Genomic DNA, 23,716 nt, shown 5'->3' with positions numbered 1-23,716 from the left:
CCCCCCCGCATTGCAGTGGGGGCAGGCAATCATGATTGGGAGTGCAGTGAGAGGGGGAGGGAGCATTTAACACTTTCCCATCACAACACGGTCCCAGTGAAAATCACCCCCCTTCAACCTTTGAAGCTGAGGAAAGGGAGACTGCCCACTTTGCTACAGAATGTTATCTGGATTCCAGAAGTGTAGACGCAGAAGAGCTATTCCACTTCCAGATTAAAGCAGAACGACGACTGGGTGCTTCTAAATTGTTCACATTTTAATTTGAACTTGCAGACGCTCTTCTGACCTAACTGTAGCAACAAGCTGAAATTAATCCCTCTCCAGTTACAGCTAGAGAAATTCAATACGGAGAAGGAGAAAGGCCTCATCTCACTAATTCTTAAGGAAAACAGCATAATTAGCATACTGCTCTAATCTTTAAATGCAGCATTGATATTAAATACGCTTTTACAAATATTACTTATTTGGACCTCAATGAAAATTGAAATAATTTAACTGCTGATGGCCCTAAACATGTACCCTTGAATATGACTAACTTGGCATATGCTTTCATTTTATAAATGATGCTTCTCTGAATGTGATATTTCCTCTAAGCAAAAGACAGCTCTGGGCTGTGAAAGGCCTATGCAAACCATGGATCAACTGCTTGGCATGTGAGTTGTTTATGCTCCATTTAAGCCAGTGCTTTATTAGGTTAACCTTTATTTGACCCAATAGAAGGGTCCTTTTTTCCCCCTTAAGGCAGTCATTAGTTGGGTGGTAACTGATATTCCCAAGGAGAAACTCCATTTAAGTTGAAAAAAGAAAAATCAATGAACAGATGACCTAAGAACTGATGAGTTAGAGGCATGTCCCTTATCCTATTCCCAGAAGCTGAAGAAATAGGCAAACACACCTTGCCTTCAAAGCACTAAAAATGCATACCTGTGAGAATGCAATTCCAAAAGCCACTCCAGCTATGATTCCCATATTTGTCTCCATAAAACTGGTCACCAGATCATAACAGCCCTGAAAAACAAAGCAGGCAATTACTTTTTTTTTTTTTTTTTTTATATAATTTTTATTCAAATTTTTCCAAAAACAAACAAAACAAAGTAAGAAAAAACATAACAATATTACAACAAAAAATGAAAATAAAATGGTTGACTTCCGATTTGTCACAAATCAGCTATAAGTATATAATATACATCAAACCTGTCCCTTAATATATATACATACATAGTCCCTTTTCTCCATAAGCTGTCTTAATTAATCATCAAATCCCAGTATCATCATTTTATTTTGATCTTTTGACAAAAAGTCTAAGAGAGGCTTCCAATCCTTAAGGAATGTATCTGTCGATTTTTCTCTAAGTAAACACGTCAATTTATCCATTTCTACTAAGTCCATTAATTTCAATAGCCATTCTTCCATTGTTGGTATTGATTCCATTTTCCACTTTTGTGCATATAATAATCTTGCTGCCGTAATCATATATAATATTATTCTTCCATATTTCTTTTCTATTTGTTTATCCATAAAGCCCAATAAAAAAAATTCTGGTTTTGACTGAATATTTATTTTTAAAATTTTTTGCATCTTCCTGCCTATCTGTGCCCAGAATAATTTTGCCTTTTTACATGACCACCACATATGATAAAAAGATCCTTCTTGTTACTTCAATTACTTTTTGAAGAGATGTCCACTTGCCTCAGATTTAATGTTCAACTAAAGATTCGACAATTTGACATTAATTTCAGCATCACAAAGTAAACTAATGAGCATCTCAATACTGTAGGAGGGATGAGTGAATCTGATAACTTTTACATTTTAGAGTATGGTTACCATCATGTATCTTTTTTTAAAAGCAGCTTTCTCCAATCTGGTACCTTCCAGATGTTTTGGACTAAAAGTCCCATCATCTTCACCTAGCATCAGGTGGTTACATTTTGCCCGGGAAAGTGAGTTAGTTAAAGATTAAGCAATGGGAAAGGGAGCATCCATAGCATCTATACATCGGCTTGGGATCTTCTAAAATTGTTATTGCTCAATCTTCCTCCTAATCTAATCAAAGCAACACTGGAATGAATTTGCAATGGAGAGCCCACAGATTTCAAATGTCCTTTACATGAAGTATTTACATGAAGCCTATATGCCCTCTTTTGTTAAGCAGGAACAAGACAACTGTCTTTCTTTTGTTTCCCAGGAAATCACATCCCAGGATCACTCTACTCTTTGTCATCAAAGGCAGTAAGTACCTCAATGAAGGGAGCCTCCTTTTCCGAGTTTCCTGTGTGTGTCTTTTATGGGTTTTGCTAGCAGACACTCTGCCTAAGTTTTGGAACTCCTGGCTGGATGCCTGATGTTAGATCCCTGAACCCTTGAACTCCAGGTGATTCCACGAGAAAGTCCTGATGGGATAAACTCAGCCTGACTTACCCTGGACTCCCAACTCTGAGCACTTCGTCTTCTAGTGGACTCCACCAGTAAAACCTTGCCATGGCTAAGAAAAATCTCTTCTTACCTTCTTTTGAATTCCCCTCTGACATGGACAAAGCAATACAAAAATCTAGATCCATCAAGCTAGAAGGAGTTTAGATGTGGTGGAGTTCTTCCTCCATCCAACTCTGCTTGGCTCCACTGACACAGAACGTCCTGCTGCATCTATCAAAAGCTCAGGTGGGCAGAAGCTACTGCTGTCAGTATCCCACATGGACAGTAGCCAAAGTATGCCCCCCCCAAATAGATCCACTGGATCCTAAGTCAGTCCAGCTACCATTGATAGCCAAATGCAGGACGCAACCCACCCACCCCCGCCGTGAAAAATGGCCACCTTCCTCTCTGGCAGGTGCAAGTGGCAGGGCTTCAAATGTGGCAGTGGCTTTTCTACTCCATTCAGCCCCAGTGCTCCCAGCTGGGAATTCAGATTGCTCCTTAAAGATCCTCATATACCTTTTTCTCACACTAAATGTTTAGGACAGGATAGTATTTACTGTTTGCTGTTAGATTGCCATTTTGTTATATTACCTCAATAAAACTCCATTTCTGGAAAAGCTCTTATCTTGCCTCTGTTACTCCTCAAGTACCTTATGAGAGCACTCTGCTACCTAGATTAAATGATCCAAGTGCTGTGCTCTTTTGTATTTGGTAAATATGCTAGTTTCTGGACCACTTTTCATGGACAGATACCAGCTTGTCTTCCAGCAGAACACAGCCTGGGTCTTAGTGGGAAATGCTTCCCATAGCACATCTGAGCTAAATTCTCTCTTTTCATTCACGTTCTGGAAGGGCTTATTCTAGGAACACAGAAAAATAGTTTGCAAATGTGAATAGAGACCTGTATCCCAAGAAAGCATGGCAATAGGAAGTTCAGATTTTCCTAGCCAGAATACTCATGTATTGTGTTTTGTCTACCTCTCTGTTCTTTAAACAATAGGTTGGTGAATGGCAGTGAATGACCCAGGATGAAGGACTGGTTAAGACTCTCACATCTATGCTAATATATCACCCCGGGTCTGAGCCTATGGGTGCTAGAGAGAAAAATTTACGAGATCAGTCCTGATCTCTTCACAAAATGCCCTCGCTTGGGGACTTACTAATTTCAATGGGCCTATGAAGCTGAAGCAGGAAAATACCCCAGTGTAAGGGGTCTGAAAGTTGAAAACAAAATAAAACCAGCCTTTATGTTATACAAATACTCCCAACTTTGAACATTTTTGAAACTCATCATAATCCAGCATTACTTGCAGTCTATTCCATAACTCTTTTTAATTACTCTTCCCCCACTGCAGATTCTCACAAAGACCATTGCAAAACTATCAACAAATTGCCTGACAAAATATGTCTCTCCTGAGAACATTTTCTCATTAATACACGAACACCTTGTTTTCACACTAATATAACAATCCTCTTATTAATATTTTAGAGAAAAATAACTCATCAGAACTTATTTGTAACACATACTAAAGATGGGGATTATTGTATGGAAACTTCTTTGCACTGTTCTGTCAGTAAAAAGTATGTCTAAATCTATGACTAGAGATGACAGACACCAAACATCTGTTTGGGCAATCCACAAACCACTTTGAACTATCGTACCTGCACTGAATTCACTTTTATCCTTGTCATAGGCCAGCCTCTCCCTACTGGATCAGAGCTTGTGTGTGCCTTTCCTCTAGCTTTAGGAGCTGGAATAGGAAATCAATTATTTGCAAAGACAATCTGAGGCCTTGTTTGGTGAGCCAGGTGTGAATAATGAAGCATGGAGGAACCTCACAAGAGTAAGGGAAAAGAGAGAACAAAGAGATTCAACAGCTAACCTTCTATGAGAAAGCTCTCAGTCTGTTATATGACTGATAGCTTGTGTAGGCCACAAGTATGAATGACAGCCAGTTGGCCTGCTGTTCATCTTAACCATGGGATTGGTATTGGATGTGCTGACTCATCTCTCTCTAGCATTTCCTGCCAAATTTTAAAGAGGGTTTCAGCACAAAAAGAGTGGAGGAGCCCTGGATTAGCTCATACTGGAAACCTGAAAACAAGTAACAAAGTAGTGGGTACTGATCTAATATTATCTTTAATTGATGATTACACCACTACTCCAACTACCATTTTCTTTCCCCCACCCCACCAAACTCCACACTGGGCTTTCAAGATGCTGCTGCTCACTGGACAGACAATCCCTGTTACTTGGAAGGGGAGGAGTCCCCAGATGAGAAGCAGCACCTTGCATGGCTGGCAAGAGCCACACTCTGAATAAATTTGGTCAGGAAATGTGACTGGCCAGGGCACTTTGATTATTGCCCCTTCTGCTACAGAATGGAAAATCATTTCAGGACCCTGTGTCATCAGAGACACCCCAAGAGTGGTTCCCAATTTTCCAAAGGGAGGGACATCTGCTGCCTTGTAGATTTGCAAGTCCATTCCCTGAGCACAAGGGAAAGATGCTAGCTGTTTTGCTCTGGTGCACTCTCCCATTTCCTGGGCACCCGCCAGCATGGGAAGCAAAGGTCTTCTAGGCTTTTCAGCTTGGACAGCCAAATCCTCCCAGGTTGTATGACATCATCATCATCATTAAGGAACCTGCATATTTAAGCAGCAGAGAATCTGACTCCACCTCCCACACCCCAGCCAAACTGAAGAATTTGGCCATCCTAAGTTTACATCCAAGGAGTGCGAGAGAGTGAGTGAGAGTGAGATTTATCTCAAAGGTGGAATTGTAGTTAATATCACTCATGATCACAAGTTTTTCACTTGTAGCATTAAATGCTTACTAAGAAAGGTCACCTTTAAGCAAAAAAAAAATGTTTTATATATTTTTCCATACTGTACCAATAATTTATTATGTAAATGTTATACCAGAAGGAATGAATAAAATGACAACAGTATTGGATACAGTAAATCAACACGAATGCTGTTATATGAGGGTTAGCCAGACCTCAGGATTCTACTCTTTCTGAGAAAATGTGTTGCCTCTCCTGCAAATCTTAGCAAGAACAAATGACAGAAAAGAAGTTCTTTTCCTGTACTAAAGAGATATTTATTTGAAAAAAAGGTTAAGAAAATTATCCTTCTGGTCATATGGTAGTTCAATGAAAGAAAGATTTAAACAAGGGTTTTCATTGATTTGAAATAGTCATAAAGACATTGATTTCCATAGTAAAAGTGAGAAGTACTCTATTGAATAAAGCTTTTCAACAACATAAATCCCCTGATGAAAGCCTAGTTATAAGGCTGAAACGCGTTGGGTATTACAAGAGGAATTTTTTTCTCTTTTAAAGAAAATAAATAAATAAATCTACACAGTTTGGAACTTCCCTCCTTGACATTCTGGGGACATCCCCTCTTTTTTTCCGATATATGAGGGTTAGCCAGACCTCAGGATTCTACTCTTTCTGAGAAAATGTGTTGCCTCTCCTGCAAATCTTAGCAAGAACAAATGACAGAAAAGAAGTTCTTTTCCTGTACTAAAGAGATATTTATTTATTTGTAGGTCACATGAACCATGAGTTACAAAAACCCATATTTTCTACATGTTTATTCATCTAGTTTGCTCTCCCTTATACTCACTAAGATGCTATGACTTTTGCAATCCCTTTCGTTTCAGGGTCACATTTTGCTGTGTTCTGCCTGCAGCGATATCACTCCAATAGATTTATAACAGGTACAGTAAACATATCTAATGAAGCATGGTCCTTATGTCAATCATCCCTGTTAGCATCCAATACATGACATGCCTTTCAGAAGACGAGTTGCAAAATGGTGAAAAAAGCACAGGTGAGGACAGACACAATGACTGACATAGTATAAGGGTTATCTGAACCTACGTGCTTCATTCTTCTGCCTTGTCACCCCTGTCTCTATGGAGGAAGTTTTCTGTCAGAATAAGAATTAAGGATATGGGAAGTTAGCTTAGAAATCACTAGGAATTTGAGAAACATCTCTTTTCTGTTGGTATTTGAGAAACATCAGCTCTAGAATGTTGCCAAGCAGTAGGATGAAAGGGTAAGGTTTCAGCTAATACCCCAGGCATCTTCTTCTCAGTACATTTCTCATTTTGTTACAGAGAAACCACATGAAAAATATACAGATAACCAAAGTACCCCATACCTTCTGGTTTATTTTAGTAGCAGCAATGGTCATGTTGCTCAGGTCTGCGGGATTACAGTCAGTGACGTTCATGCAACAGCTTGGGGGGATGCCATGTTCATAAAAATAATGACTAGTACTCCAGTTGGTGTAGTTCTGGACGCCACAGCAGCTCAGCTAAAAATAATCAGAAGGGATCATAGAAGGACAATAGAAAGTAGTAAATATTTCACATCCTTACCTCAAAATATACTAACTAAATCACACACATGCACACACAAAATCAGTAGCGGTTAATGTGGAAGGAGATCTGCAGAGCCACGCTCCTGACACCAGTGTTCCTCCACCTTACCTGGTCTGGGCAGGGTGGCGGTGAGGTTGGGATTGTACACATACACTGGCAGAAGCACTGGATTGGCTCTGCTGGTGTGCCTGCACAGCCCCAACCTCACCACTCCCTTACTGCATCCAGGTAAGCTACAGAAATGCTGTTGTCAGGAGCTCTGAGGTTTGGCTCCACCTTATGGGCCCCTTTTTCAAAAAATCACTAACCACCTCCAAAAGTGAGAAAGAACCACCTCCTTCATTTTTGAAACATCACCACCACCACCATCATCATCATTATTATTACTACACTATCAATCTGAGTAGTATAAGGAGACCACCTCCTGTCAAAATGATTGATGACCCCCCTGCCCCATCTGCTTTACACTTTATAGAGTAGCAAATAAAAAGACGGGTCCTTGCCCTGAAGGTCTTACAATCTCAATTCAATACAGATGGGAAGAGAACTGAGGGAGGGGAAGATTTTAAGCCTCCTGCATCTGGATTGAAGCCTTTATCAAAAGACTTTATTAAAAGTGGCTTTGGGACAATTTTCTGCAGCCACACTCTGCAGTCTTATGCGAAAGCGATAATGCAACTTTTTGACTGCGGGCCTATGAATTGTGGCTCCATAGAGGCTGAAGTTCACAGAGCATCTGCAGAGATAGTATGAAGCATCCAGCTCTCAGTAGTGTGATATCCTGTGGCTGCACTATGCCATAGAGTAGCCGCTGTGCCTTAGGATAAGACAACGAACAACAAACCTATCCAAGAAACCTACGTCTAGGTCACTCTGGATCCACATAAATTCCTCAGTTACAGGAAAAATAACAGGGGAAGGGGGAAACCTACCACTTGGAATCAAACAGAGAGGGCCAAAGGAACATATGGCATTGCCTTATACCGAGTCAGAACATTGGCATGTCAAGCTGAGTATCATCTACACCAGAGATGGGTGCAAGCGGCTGGCTTGGTGGGGTGCTGCTGCTCCACCATCTTCCCCAGAGTGGTGTCAGTGCCACTTACAAAGGCAGGGTGGAACGGGGCAGTGGCAAGGCTGGGACCAGCAGGGGCACTGGACTGGCTCCTCTAGTGCATCCACACAGCCCCTACCTCATCCCCACCTTCTCCAGATGGCAGCAGTGATGATGGGAGGGCAGCAGCACAGTATCACCTCACTGCACCAGCCCTCCTGGGGATGAGGAACCAGGGCCTTCCATATGTCATTGGATTACAAGTCGCATCATCCCTGACCATTGACCATACTGCCTGAGGCTGGCAGACTTGAACTCCAACAACATTTGGAGAGCCATGGGTTCCCCATGCCTAGCCTATACTGACTGGCTGTGGCTCTTTCAAAGAGGGCTTCAAAGAGGGGTCTTTCCAGCCATACCGGGAGATGCCAGAGGCTGAACCTGGGGCCTTCAGTTGGCAAAGCAAGTGCTTTACCACTGAGCTACAGCCCTTCTCCAAAGAGCTGTGCACATTTTAAAAAAAACAGTCTCTGACTTCTGGGTTGTTGAACAGAGTAAGCCCAGCAAAGCTCAAACATTCAGTATGTGCTTTGGTAAATGCTTCTCGAGTAAGCCATGACATTATGGGTGAGATATGTGCCCTGGCCACGCTAGCAAAATTGTCAAATGGTTAGTTTTTAACAGTAACACTGGGAATAACTGGTAATTAATATAACACAAATTTATAAATGGGTATTTAAAGCACCCAGGTTCTACTGACAGCTGATTATCCCAGTCAAACATTTGCAACAGCTTCCAGTAAAGGTTACTGTAGAGAAAACCACATCCTATATGTCTGAGATTTGTCAGTGTAAGGTAGGAGGAAGCGAATGGAATTAGAACTACAAAAAACAACTACTTAGGAGGCATCCCAACCAACACATTATGTTCAATCCGTAGACATTTTGAGCAACTGACAATTCTTTTGTTGCAAATGGAGAGGAGTATTGGCTTTAGCCTTATGGCACAGCAACTCTGAACTTACACTCTTTTGTACATCATCCACTGCAATGCTCTTCTCGTCATTTCCGTTGTAATTCTGGATGGCTTCAGTGTATGTCCTAAGGAAAGTGTCCTTGATCTAAAAGGGAAATTTTAGATAATATGGTAAGCTTTTTTGGACCCACATGCAGAACAGATTTGCCAGTGCTTAAGTTCTCAGGCTGAATGAGTGATCAGGGAAATGATAAAAAAGAAATTAATGTTTTTAGACATAGGCACAAAAGAAGAAAGTGTTACTCCTGCCATTCCTCCTGAAGTGCACATTCAGCAATGACAGAAGTTATCTTAGGACTCAGCAGTCCTTTATGTTGGCATTTACTACTGAGGGCTGTAAGTTAAATCTTCCATTCATTACGCAGAGGGAAGTGTGAAGAAGTCAGAGGCATCGGGGAAAAACAGAAGCAAAATATGGCAATAGAAGAAAAAGACTGGCTATTCAGAAATCCTTCCTGACAGCAGTTTCCTACTTCATTTCCCTGAATTAGCTCAGCTGCTTGAAAATTGAAATGAACTGCCTTCAAGTCGATCCTGAACCATCATTATCACCAAGGATGCATCCCGCAATATCAAGTTAGCATAACGCAGAAGACAAACTAGCACCAAGGTCTTCCTGAGAGGATCAGGTTTGTTTTTAAAGCAAGCTTCCATCCCCTTTATGGTTCCAAAGATAAGTTTGAAAATGTTCGAGCAAAGTCTAGTGAAATTGTGAGAAGCTAGCAAAGGGGGATAATATTTTCAGTGTCCTGCATAGTTCCTTACCTCTTGATGAGCAGAAGTAGAATACATTTTTGAAAAGAAGGAAATATGAGGAAATTTGCTGAATTTGATTTAAAAAAAAATCAGCTTCCATCTACACTACATTTATTTGTGGTGAAGAATTTTGGTGTGATTTTTTTAAAAGCACATCGCGTGTATAATCAAACCTAAATTCAAGCTTCTACTTTCCTAAACTAATAACATATTTGAAAGGAAGAGGAATGCCCTTTCATATCTACCTTTTGCTTCCAGGTGACAGTGGAATATTAGGAGGAGAGGGAGAAAAGGGAGGAAAAGGGAAATGCCAATTACAGAACAGAGTATTCACAGCTCCCAGGCTCAAAAAGCAGAGACACTTCAGAGAGCAAAAGATGTTCAGATTCGGAGGTAGCAGAGGGTATGAACATGGCTTAACTTAGAATTATTATACTGTTCTAAAGGTTCTAAACTGGTTCTTGTATTTTTATTTTTTGTAAGTTGCTGCAGGATTTCCATTGGTTGTAGGAACCAATGAACAAGTTTAATAAACTAAGCAACAAAGTTTTTGACCACCTTTTAGAGAAAAACAGCAACAGACCACAGTATGTATGAAGTGGGCCAAGAGATATTGGCATTATAAACCCAAATTGTTTTTTTAATTCACTGTTTCTCACTAACCCATTTTTTTACTCTTCCTTTTTCTAGCTTCATTGCTGCTTCTTAGCACAGGAAATACAAAAGATTTACAAGACAGCAAGTTTAGTTTGGCTTTGCATTCTTGGAAATCCTCTCAGCACTATACAATCAAATGCCTGCTTGACTGAAGTAGCAGCATTTATACAAAGAATTTAAGCTATTTTATCATCTTCAGCATATGCAACACGGTAAAGAAGATCTTACATGAACATATAAAGAATTTTATCTCAAAAGTAAATACCGTACTGCAAAAGCCCAAGGCTTTAGCTAAATCCTTTCATTTGGAATGATAACAGGGTTTATGTTTGTGAGGGTTTTTTTGACAGCACATCTTGTTGCAAAGTAAAATAGCTGCATCACCCAGGATGCATATCGAACAGCTGAACATTGTAACCTTAGGTAATCAAACCCAGTACCCAAAGAGGGTTCAGCAAAATCTGCTCAGAGCCATGCTGCCACCACCTTAATCAACACATAATGTATACTCACCTCATGGCGGAACACAAACCCTGAAATACCAGCCACTAGCTCAGCCAGGAAGACCAGAGATAAGAACATAGCATACTGAAAGACAAGAGGAAGAATAGAAAAGATTACTCACATCGCACAGGGCCTTCATCCCTATCTGGGTGCTTCTATGTTTAAAAAAGCAACCATTCAGGGAATGCAATAAATACTGTATCTACACAAAGAGCAATTCTGCAAATTGTATTTGAGCATATCAAGGAATATAAAACATGTACATTGTTCGGCAAAAAACTGGAAGCCAAATTATTCCCATTTTCCTCAATATTACAATTATTTATTCAAAATCAGGTGGAAAAAAGGGAAAACAGGGATCTTCAAGAGATACAGGGAAAACAGTATCCCACAAATTGGTAAGCCCAATTTGTTTTAGATATGAAACCATTTTTCAAGGGACATTCTTCAAGTTTAAAACAACATATAAGCCACAATTTCTCTTCCAACAAGCCTTTTAAGTAGAGACCTTATCCCAGTCTGTGTCTGTGTGGGAATTGCTTTTTAATGTTTTTAAAGCTTTTTTTTAAAGGTGTTTTTAAAGATGTTTTATTATATTTTAAAGCCTTTTAAAAAAATGTTTAAGAGTGTTTTTAGTGTTTTGTTTGCTGCCCTGGGCTCCTTCTGGGAAAAAGGGAGGGACATCAATTTAGCAACAACAATAATAGTAATAATTCAGAAATAGTTTTAAAATGTGCTATTTGAGTAAACATTGTTATGGTATTTATACAAAAGAATACCTGTATAATATATTAAGGATGCAATCCTATGTACACTTACCTGGAAGTAAACCGCCGCTGAACATTTCTGAGTAAATACTCATAGGATTGCACTACACATCACAAATCCATGGTTGGATGATCACATTTCAGCTTAATAAGCCAAGATATGAACGAGTCCTTTGGTTGTATATGCAGCTCCTTCTCTTCTCCCTTCACAGTAATGAGTGAGACAGCAAACGAGCCAGTATGTCTCCAGTGAACTATAGTTTCCTGTTTTGACTGAACCAGGAAACAATGGTTGATTGATTTGGAACAAGCCAGGATATGAAATCATGGTCTGAAGTTGGATTCATATCCTCACTTGCTGCAAAGCCACTAACCACAGCTTCCCAATTCAGACAAAACAGGAAACTATAGTTCACTGAAACGACCTGGCCTGTTTGTTGGCTCACACTTATGGAGAAGCAAAATAGTTGTGGCTCCTCTCATGAGCTTCGTTCATACCTATGCTTATTAAGCTCCTAATGCACCCTCTGTTTTTGGGTGCAGCTCCCTCTTTTTCTTCTATATTGAACATTTTATATTTATAACTTTAATCTCTTTGCGGAAAAAGCATATATCACAGGTAAATGCTGTACAAAAGGCTTTCCTGCTTTAGATACATTGGGAAGCTGCTTTATCTATTTAAGGTGTTTGAATATCAGCCTTCTGTTTATGAAGGCTCCCAGGCTGGCTCACAAAAAAAAGTAAAGAATATCTGCGCTCATTAATTTAAAACTAATGCAACAGAAACAGTAAAAAGCTGCAAACCGCCCTGAGAGCTTTGGCTATGGGGCGGTATATAAATGTAATAAATAAATAAATAAATAAAAACAGATCATAGAAATAAGAAACAGGAAAACTAGCTAGGTAGCATACTGGGAGGCTTAGCCAGCTAAAAATGTCTTCACCTGGTGCAGAAAAGGCATCATATTTGGTGCTGGGCAAGCCTTCCTAGGGAGGGTATTTCACATGCAAACACAATCACCATAAAGGTCCTCCCTAACTTCAGAAGGCTTTTCTTTTGCGGGGGGGGGGCTCTTCCTGATGCATCTGCTTGAGGCAAAAAGAAGCAACATTTGCCTGCGTTCATGAATAGCCACCCACACATTGTCAAGTCAACAGTAAAGCTAGATAAAAGAAAAATCAACACATTGAGTGGTCCTCAGAAATCCCATATCTGCTAAAATTTCAAAAGGTGGTCTAAGACGAGACAAGTGCAATGAACTTGGTCTATATTAGCGCTGACCTCTAAGGGGCAGTCAGCTCAACCGTCTGGCTTCCTTTTAAAAAAAACTAAAGGAGACAGCAAAGCTGCCTTATATTGGATTTCTACTTTCCATCCACTTTCACACCCAGGGGCTAGTTAACCTGTGACCTTCCAGGTGTTGTTGGACTCCAGCTCCCATCAGCCCCAGCTGGTACAGCCAATAGTTAGGAATGATAGCAGACAGTCCAGCAACCTCTGTTCTAATCCTTCTGAATTGCTCTGGAGAATTTCTTAAATCCTTGGACAGTTTCCCCCAAGAGGTGAAGCACTGGGTAGAATTTGTACTTTTCCTGGAATCTCCGCATTAAATATTAGTCTGTGAGTAGGCAGAAGTTACCCAGCTCTGAGGTATGAGGTAATTCCTTGCCAGGATGGCCCTGGTAATGCTTTCACCTTCTTCAACAGCTGAGGATATGGAAATGCCAGACTTTAGGGAATGCTTAGCATGGTGCTACCAATTGACCCTTGCCTCCCTGGCATGGACACAACCACATGCAATTTTTTTCCTGCTGCAACAGCAGTAGGAACACCCCTCAACACTCCCCCTGCCAGCCCCACGGATGGCATTTTAATAAGGGGCAGGCAGCAGAGCTGCTTCTGAATGGGAGTAAAGCTCAGCTCTAGTCTGCGGTGAACATCCACCACCTTAATTTAAGAACATAAGAAGAGCCTGCTGGATCAGGCCAGTGGCCCATCTAGTCCAGCATCCTGTTCTCACAGTGGCCAACCAGGTGCCTGGGGGAAGCCCGCAAGCAGGACCCGAGTGCAAGAACACTCTCCCCTCCTGAGGCTTCCGGCAACTGGTTTTCAGAAGCATGCTGCCTCTGACTAGGGTGGCACAGCACAGCCATCACGGCTAGTAGCCATTGATAGCCCTGTCCTCCATGAATTTGTCTAATCGTCTTTTAAAGCCATCCAAGCTGGTGGCCATTACTGCATCTTGTGGGAGCAAATTCCATAGTTTGCCCCAAATGTTCCCATAAAATAAAATAAATAAATGTAACGTCCCAGTCTATCAATTTATGAAAGGTATAGATTTCATAGAATGATAGGCTGGATTTTATAGATCTATAGGCTTGTGCATTACATTTTGGGTAAAAGAAGATGGCAGGTGGACGTGGATGGAAGCGAAGCTTCACCCCCTTCAAATGCAGCATTCTCACCCACCCTCTGCTAAAATGGCCACCCAGATATCTGACAGGGAGGGAGATGAGTGGTGACATGGCCGAGTCAGGTTGGTGAGGAGCTCCCTCTGAGTCGCTGAGGGACTAAACTCCCATCAGCTTTGCTGGGGCCGATGCAGGTTGTAGACCAATATATCTGGAGGGCTGGTGAAGACTGGCATATAGAACTGCAGCCTGCAGCTTTATTCCTTTGAATACCTAGGAGTTCAAAGGCAGTACAAAAAAGACAGAAAACACAGGATCTGGCCCTAGCAATAAACATTGGTGGTGTGGATTAATACTTATCTTATGCGATGTTGTAAACATAAAAAACAGGAAGGAACTATTGTCACTTGCCCTGAGCCTTGAGATTGTCCTGCTTTGTAGTTTTTAGGGTGTTTATTGTTTTATGCTGTGTTCTACGATTTGTTTCACTGATTATATTGATTTTGTATTTTTACTGGATTTTAAATGTTAAGTTTGCTGTCTTGTAGATTTCTTTGAAACTATAAGGGAGGATATTAATAGTTTAAAATAAAAAATGTGTATATTAGGCAAAATACAACATACAAACATGCATATGTTAGGAGAAATTCGCTGATGAATTTTCATGAAGACTTTTTTAAAAAAAATCCCAAACTGATGTAGAAATGTGGAGAATTGACTATTGGGAAAAATAAGAAACTGAGAGAAGACAAAATTGACAGATTCGCCCATCCCAATCCAAGCATGGGAACAAATTCCACTAGGACCCATGGCACTGGTTTTCACGTGATAGCCGCAATCTCCTGGGCCCCATGGAAGCAATGTCTGCACGCTGCTCAGGGCTTTCTGGTGCGCTTTCCCTGGCAGCAGCTGCCAGCTGGCTCACTAGTGGCTTGATGCTTGGCTCATTCAAGCAAGCTCACTGGGAGCTGTTGCCAGGGAAAGCTCTGCATGAATCCATCACAATGTGCATATTGGTCACTTCTGTGTAGACCTCAGGACTGCAGCCAATATGTTTATGAATTAGCAGAGGAAGCCCTGCTAAACCAAGGACACAAATTTGAGTGTGCTTGTAGTTTTTCCCTCACCGTTATCTATCGCATTTTCATTTTAATGCATGACAATGAAAGTGACCCCCTTTTCCTATAACTGAAAGTGAACGTGCATGTTCTGCTTTTCAAAAACCTCTCTTTTGCTTTCTATTAGTCTGAATTAACCTCATTTATAAGTGTACACAAATATTGTGAGGCTCAAGGCACTTTTTGTATTATTTAAGACTGGTGTTTTTTTAAAACAACATAGTTGTTGCTTCTTTCACCTTCATTCACGGTTCATTTAAACTTCAAAATTACTTTGCAAAACTTTGGGATGGTATTCATCCACAATAGCTGACAGAACTGTACCTTAGCACTCAGTCCTACGAAACTAGATCCTAACCTATTTCTAGAAAATACATTAAGAGAATACCAGGAAGACATATCCATCGTGTATATTATTATTTCACACATTTTAAATATAAGGAAACCTGCAGTTTACTAAGGGCTGATTCCTAAGGCTGCAATTCAAACCCCATTTGCCGGGGAGTAAGCCCCACTGAATTCAACAGGCCTTCTTTCTGAGGACACATGGTTAGGTTTGTGCTGTAAACTATGCTTTAAGGGTTTATACACACAGTAAAGGAGAAAAACACACATGCGATGCAGAATGGAAATGTTATTATATATTTGAATGCCCTGCAAACATAAAATATCTCCTTGCACAGAAAGCAGCCAGTCAAGAACATGACTAAGTTAGAGCCCTTCATTCTGATACAATACTACCTTTCCATAGGCAAGGCTATTTCTGACATCTCATAGCATTTAAACAAGCAATCTCCTACTTGCATTCTGAAGTTCAAAAGGACTGTATATACTGTTGACGTTTTTCTGAATGTGTAACTCAACCCGAAACTGTGGGACTGTTTCTATAAGTCATTTCCGGGACCTTATACCAGGAGTGGCAGGCTTTTCATATGAACGTCTCTTTGGTGACTAAAAATAAGGTAATTACACACTCTTGCTCTGCATGCTGCATTAACCATTTTCTGCATTCTACCATCAAGTTATCTGACTAGATACTCACCAGTTTCAGCATCCATGGGCTACCACGACAAGTGGCGAAGCAACCGAACAAGCCAAAGACAATAATGGTGGTACCCGTACCAATGAGGACATAAGGAGCATTAGTGGAGTTTTCAGCAATGAGAGAGATATATGTGCCTAAAGTCAGCTTCCCCCAGACACCAACAGCAAGAAGGATAACACCAGTTATCTGGAATGTAAGAGGCAGAAAGAAGGCAAGGTCAGAGTGGATTAGAATCAATATATGGTGATACTGAACATGCAGACTTTTAAAAGCATAACAGAATAGCTGTTGAAGCAATACATACGATTAGTTTCACAGGAGTTGACAGTACAAAATATTTCTTCCCTGTTTGGGGGCAAGCAGCAAGCAGTACGAAAAGTCAAAGTTCCATAGCAAACAACCAGCAACCCACACAGGCCATTTTAGGGAACAAAGCACCCAGTGTACTCGTGGGACCTTGCACCAAATTCTTTTGACATATCTTTTCTCATGCTGTCTATACCATGTATAAATCCTGTTGATGTTGGGAAGAATGTAGGAGAAAACTCAAATATGCATTTCATCTGCAGTGAGTTTTGCATTCATAATGGGGGCTAATATTAAACAATGCTGGTTTATGTCTTGATCTAATCTACAAGATCAAAAGTTCAGTCAAAGAACCTTTCCTTGGAAGAAATGTGGAAAAGAAACTCTAGTGCTCTCAAAATCCAGGAAGATTTGTCTCTATGCAGCATATTATAAGAAAATAGTCTGAGCACAAGGCCTTTCATCTGTTACATCATGACACAGAAATACTGCATGTTTTGTATTACTGCTGGTGCAGAGATGGATACTGTAATATGGAGGCACATATATGTTCTTTGCTGACATCTAGTGGACACAGTAAGTTGATCCATTTGTGTACTGCTTACAGAACACTTCTCGCATAGGATTTTCCGTAAGCAGTTATCAAGCCTAAATGTAAATGTAATGCCTTCAAGTCTATTCTGACTTACGGCGACCCTATGAATAGGGTTTTCATGGTAAGCAGTATTCAGAGCAGGTTTACCATTGCCTTCCTCTGAGGCTGAGAGGCAGTGACTGGCCCAAGGTCACCCAGTGAGCTTCATGGCTGTGTGGGGATTCGAACCCTGGTCTCCCAGGGCATAGTCCAACACTCTAACCACTACACCACAGTGGCTCTAAAACCTGCAAAAATGTATTTCCCCCCTCTGCATTAAGAACATAAGAACATAAGAAGAGCCTGCTGGATCAGGCCAGTGGCCCATCTAGTCCAGCATCCTGTTCTCACAGTGGCCAACCAGGTGCCTGGGGGAAGCCCGCAAGCAGGACCCGAGTGCAAGAACACTCTCCCCTCCTGAGGCTTCCGGCAACTGGTTTTCAGAAGCATGCTGCCTCTGACTAGGGTGGCAGAGCACAGACATCATGGCTAGTAGCCATTGATAGCCCTGTCCTCCATGAATTTGTCTAATCTTCTTTTAAAGCCGTCCAAGCTGGTGGCCATTACTGCATCTTGTGGGAGCAAATTCCATAGTTTAACTATGCGCTGAGTAAAGAAGTACTTCCTTTTGTCTGTCCTGAATCTTCCAACATTCAGCTTCTTTGAATGTCCACGAGTTCTAGTATTATGAGAGAGGGAGAAGAACTTTTCTCTATCCACTTTCTCAATGCCATACATAATTTTATACAGTTCTATCATGTCTCCTCTGACCCGCCTTTTCTCTAAACTAAAAAGCCCCAAATGCTGCAACCTTTCCTCGTAAGGGAGTCGCTCCATCCCCTTGATCATTCTGGTTGCCCTCTTCTGAACCTTTTCCAACTCTAGAATATCCTTTTTGAGATGAGGCGACCAGAACTGTACACAGTATTCCAAATGCGGCCGCACCATAGATTTATACAACGGCATTATGATATCGGCTGTTTTATTTTCAATACCTTTCCTAATTATCGCTAGCATGGAATTTGCCTTTTTCACAGCTGCCGCACACTGGGTCAACATTTTCATCGTGCTGTCCACTACAACCCCGAGGTCTCTCTCCTGGTCGGTCACCGCCAGTTCAGACCCCATGGGCGTATATGTGAAATTAAGATTTTTTGCTCCAATATGCATAATTTTACACTTGTTTATATTGAATTGCATTTGCCATTTTTCTTCCTCATTTTTCACTCAGTTTGGAGAGGTCTTTTTGGAGCTCTTCGCAATCCCTTTTTGTTTTAACAACCCTGAACAATTTAGTGTCGTCAGCAAACTTGGCCACTTCACTGCTCACTCCTAATTCTAGGTCATTAATGAACAAGTTGAAAAGTACAGGTCCCAATACCGATCCTTGAGGGACTCCACTTTCTACAGCCCTCCATTGGGAGAACTGTCCGTTTATTCCTACTCTCTGCTTTCTGCTTCTTAACCAATTTCTTATCCACAAGAGGACCTCTCCTCTTATTCCATGACTGCTAAGCTTCCTCAGAAGCCTTTGGTGAGGTACCTTGTCAAACGCTTTTTGAAAGTCTAAGTACACTATGTCCACTGGATCACCTCTATCTATATGCTTGTTGACACTCTCAAAGAATTCTAATAGGTTACTGAGACAGGACTTTCCCTTGCAGAAGCCATGCTGGCTCTGCTTCAGCAAGGCTTGTTCTTCTATGTGCTTAGTTAAACTAGCTTTAATTATACTTTCTACCAGTTTTCCAGGGACAGAAGTTAAGCTAACTGGCCTGTAATTTCCGGGATCCCCTCTGGATCCCTTTTTGAAGATTGGCGTTACATTTGCCACTTTCCAGTCCTCAGGCACGGAGGAGGACCCAAGGGACAAGTTACATATTTTAGTTAGCAGATCAGCAATTTCACCTTTGAGTTCTTTGAGAACTCTCGGGTGGATGCCATCCGGGCCCGGTGATTTCTCAGTTTTTATATTGTCCATTAAGCTTAGAACTTCCTCTCTCGTTACCACTATTTGTCTCAGTTCCTCAGAATCCCTTCCTGCAAATGTTAGTTCAGGTTCAGGGATCTGCCCTATATCTTCCACTGTGAAGACAGATGCAAAGAATTCATTTAGCTTCTCTGCAATCTCCTTATCGTTCTTTAGTACACCTTGGACTCCCTTATCATCCAAGGGTCCAATCGTCTCCCTAGATGGTCTCCTGCTTTGAATGTATTTATAGAATTTTTTGTTGTTGGTTTTTATGTTCTTAGCAATGTGCTCCTCAAATTCTTTTTTAGCATCCCTTATTGTCTTCTTGCATTTCTTTTGCCAGAGTTTATGTTCTTTTTTATTTTCTTCATTCGGACAAGACTTCCATTTTCTGAAGGAAGACTTTTTGCCTCTAAGAGCTTCCTTGACTTTGGTCGTTAACCATGCTGGCATCTTCTTGGCCCTGGCGGTACCTTTTCTGATCTGCGGTATGCACTCCAGTTGAGCTTCTAATATAGTGTTTTTGAACAACTTCCAAGCATTTTCGAGTGATGTGACCCTCTGGACTTTGTTTTTCAGCTTTCTTTTTACCAATCCCCTCATTTTTGTGAAGTTTCCTCTTTTGAAGTCAAATGTGACCGTGTTGGATTTTCTTGGCAATTAGCCAGTTACATGTATGTTTAATTTAATAGCACTGTGGTCACTGCTCCCAATCGGTTCAACAACACTTACATCTCGCACCAGGTCCCGGTCCCCACTGAGGATTAAGTCCAGGGTTGCCGTCCCTCTGGTCGGTTCCATGACCAACTGGTCTAGGGAATAGTCATTTAGAATATCTAGAAACTTTGCTTCTTTGTCATGACTGGAACACATATGCGGCCAGTCTATGTCCGGGTAGTTGAAGTCACCCATTACTACCACATTTCCTAGTTTGGATGCTTCCTCAATTTCATATCTCATCTCAAGGTCTCCCTGAGCATTTTGATCAGGGGGACGATAGATGCATTAACGTGTTTGGAACCCAAATTGCACAGGCAAAATAGATATTTGCAAGGTTTTGGGATGCAAAGCTTAGTGCTAAGTATATATATATATATATATATATATATTTAGAATAAAACAACTAAATAAAATTGTGATGTGTAAAACATGTGTTCATCAAGTACTTTTCAAACACAATGAGGCAGCAGCTCCCACACACCTTTTGTTCAGCAGCCACTTATTACTGCCCATTCTCAATCTCATTGCCTCCTTGGTTTGAGAAAATAGAGGCATGGTAGAATAAAATACTTTAAGGAAACAAATAATGCTATCTAACATAAGAGATCACAATCAGCAAGAAACTGCTTCTAAATAGCTTGTTCATTAGTTCTTAACAAGCCTTTACATACTAACATTTAAAACTGACATTTTGGAATTGTGAAGGACACAAAAAGAACTAAAGCTGCTTTCAAATGCAAAGAGGCAAATAATACATGCTCTTGAATCCAAGACAATGAAAATATTTCAAGAAGTTCATTGACTAATCATTCATTCATTGGCGATCACTCCTTACCAGAGCTTGGAAGTAGCTAGTTACAAGTAACGAATTACTTGTAATTCATTACTTTTTTGAGTAACGAGTGGGTAATTCCTTTACATTTTGATTGTAATAGAACTAGGAGTAATTTTACTACTTTTGTGGAGTAATTGTAACGTTTCCAGAATTACTTTTGGGCATTGTGGCCACTGTGAGAACAGGATGCTGGACTAGATGGGCCACTGGCCTGATCCAGCAGGCTCTTCTTAGGTTCTTATGTTCATTACTTGGGGGGGGGAGTCTTCTGCCCCTCTGATTTGTGGATGAAAATCATGTGCCTCAAATTGGGCTTCTGTGCAGTATCGCTCTTTCCTCATGCTCTGTGGATGGGTAGGAGGAGACGAGGGAGGAGGCAGAGAGTGAGACGGGGTGGAGTGGAGAAAACAATTATTTTAAAAAATGGATAGTGGTAGTGAAGAATGGAGTGGAGGGGAAAAGGTTCCGGAGGTCAAGAACATGGATAAAGGAGGAGGAGGAGGCAGCAGCAGAATGGAGATAAAGAACTGTGGAGGTGAAAGATGACAGTGTGTGTGTGTGTGTGTGTGTGTGTGTGTGTGTGTGTGCGTGTGTGTGTGTGTGTGAGAGAGAGAGAGAGAGAGAGAGAGAGAATACTGTGTTTGCACGTGGCACACAAAGTGGCCTCCACCATCCTCTCTGGCTACTGTGCTGCATTTGCAGTATTTTAACTTAAAGATCTGTGTAGTGGCCTCAGCCTCCCTCCCCACTACCCTTACCAGCTGAGAGACCACCATTGCTATCTTCTGATTACTTTGGAGGAAAAGTAAAGTAATCAGTTACTTTCAGAGCAATTGTAATTGTAACTGTATTTTTATTCATAAGTTCTTTATCTCCATTCTGCTGCTGCCTCCTCCTCCTCCTTTATCCATGTTCTTGACCTCCGGATCCAGCATTTTTCTTGAAGCTGTTGTGCAATGAAGATCATGTCCACTGTCCCCTGGAAGGGTGGAAACCATTTTGGGATTTGGGGAGGATATCTTCTGAGATAGGTAGGAGGTGATTTGTGAGGATCCTTGCAAAGATTTTACCTGGGGTAGCAAGAAGTGAGATGTCTCAATAGTTCCTACAATCTGTTCAATCACCCTTCTTTAAAAGAGTGATAATTATGGCATCCCTAAAGTCTTCCAGGATCTCCTCCCTCATCCAGACCGTTTTGATGAGCTTATGAAGTTGTTGTGTAAATTCAGGCCCACCTTCTTCAGCTGGAATCCCATCAAGTCCACTAGCTTTGTTATTCTTCATTTGATTAATGGCTTTACTGATTTCATCCAAATTAGGAGATACTGCAAGCTTGTCTCTAGTTTGCTGTTGTAGAATTTGCAAGAAGACCTCACCAGACACAACAGAGTTATGATTAAGGAGGTCGTGGTAATGCTCTTTCCAGCGCAGTGCAATACACTCTTTATCTTTAAGAAGTTTGGTACCATCCATTGAATGTAAGGGATTTGTACCATATATGTTCGTCCATAGATGGCCTTTGTGGCATTAAAAAAACCCCGTACAGCATGAGCTTCTGCAAAATGCTCCATTTCTTGAGCTTTCTTCATCCACCAGGCATTCTTAAGTTCTCTAGTTCTTCGTTGGACCTCAGCCTTTGCAATGGTATAGACTAATATTTAATTCAGGATAAAATAAAAGTGTTGCAGTCTTCTTTCTGTTTCAACTCAAATAAAAGTGCTGTGACCACATCCTTAAGGGCTCCTCTCTGTTCCATCTTGGAATAGGATCCACCAAGTTTATTTTTATAAGAGAGAGAAGTAGCGATCATAGAGGACACAAGAGACAGGATATTTCTGATCCTCATGCCTAAAATAGAGAGTGGTCCTATCAACAAACATTGGTTCTGGCAGGATCTATGACTGAGCTTTCCCCTCCACCTTTTTCTTCAACTCTACTCGTCCATCAACAGATGCTAGGAAAGAGGCCCTCCTGACACAGGCACATTGACCTGGTTACTCAGTCTCAGGGCCGGTTCTAAAGGGCGGCCAAATGGGGCACCGGCCTGACGGCCCCTGGAGCTACAGGGGGCCCCTCAGCCGCCCCTCCGCTCCCCTTCAGTGATCCGCAGCCCCCCCACACCCCCACCTACCTGTCTGCTGTCTTTTACCACTGTCCTTAATGAAGATGGCGGCTGCGGTTTCCCTAAGGTACTGAAGCCCCTGCCGCCATCTTAGTTGATGACAGAGATGCAAGCGCATAGCACGCACACGTACCATCAACAAAGATGGCGGCAGAGGCATCATCCCCTTACGGAAACAGCGGCCGCCATCTTCATTAAGGGCAATGGTAAAAGACAGCAGACAGGTGGATAGAGGGGCGTGGGGCCCCCGCGAGCATGTGTGTGCGTGTGAGCACACACACACATGCTGGGGCCCAGGGCAAGCTGATGCCCAAGGGCCCCAGCATTCCTGGAGTTGTCCCTGCTCAGTCTGATCTTTAATCTGATCTCAATCATGACAGAAAGTCTAATTCTGTTTCCAAATTGACTCATGTGCCATGCTCAACAGAACAAAGCAGAGTAATGCATCTATGTCCCGACATCATGTGAGGGAAATGGGATATCCAAGTATAAATAATGTTATTTTAACTTGGTTCTTGCTTTTTCATTATCCAGTAAAGCCCTGTTTGGTTCAATACAGTGCCTATTTTTTCCCTTGCATGAAAAAGTGCTGGTATATACTGAATATAATAGTCCTTACTTGCCCATAGTGTGTTGGTCAGTGAAGCATGCTGTGAGACTCACAGACAGGGTTTTTAGCAGAGAGAGTGAAACCTGAAGCAGAAGGGTTAAGCTGGAAGAACAGAGCGCCAGGTTTGCCAAGGTCAGTAGCTGGCTGGGAAGTAGATAAGGGAAACATCTTGCTGTGTCTCAGTGTGGGGGAAGGTTTCTGGTTAGAAAGAACTGTGTCTAATGTCTTTGCCTAGTAAAGACTCTTACAAGAAACTTGCTTGGCCTGGCTTATTCCTGTTCTATACGACCCTTGGATTCCATCCTTGTATGATCTATACACGCACACGCCAACAGGGGTTATGAGCCCAGCTTATCAT

At 41.4% G+C, this 23,716-nt stretch overlaps 1 protein-coding gene across 1 annotated transcript in view; it reads right to left on the bottom strand.

Moving 5' to 3' along the window:
- Nucleotides 1-23,716, bottom strand: part of TSPAN7 (tetraspanin 7) — a 131,471-nt gene that overhangs the window by 10,481 nt on the left and 97,274 nt on the right. Inside the window, exons 2-6 of the mRNA XM_061627424.1 lie at nucleotides 16,157-16,345; nucleotides 10,827-10,901; nucleotides 8,890-8,985; nucleotides 6,589-6,744; nucleotides 925-1,008 (exon numbers count right to left, since the gene is read on the bottom strand). Of these exons, the coding sequence (XP_061483408.1) occupies nucleotides 925-1,008; nucleotides 6,589-6,744; nucleotides 8,890-8,985; nucleotides 10,827-10,901; nucleotides 16,157-16,345 (600 nt within the window). The remainder of the gene's footprint in view (nucleotides 1-924; nucleotides 1,009-6,588; nucleotides 6,745-8,889; nucleotides 8,986-10,826; nucleotides 10,902-16,156; nucleotides 16,346-23,716) is intronic.

This window comes from Rhineura floridana, chromosome 5, assembly GCF_030035675.1.
Source record: "Rhineura floridana isolate rRhiFlo1 chromosome 5, rRhiFlo1.hap2, whole genome shotgun sequence".
Classification (NCBI taxonomy): domain Eukaryota; kingdom Metazoa; phylum Chordata; class Lepidosauria; order Squamata; family Rhineuridae; genus Rhineura; species Rhineura floridana.
This window is presented reverse-complemented; position numbering and strand designations above follow the sequence as displayed.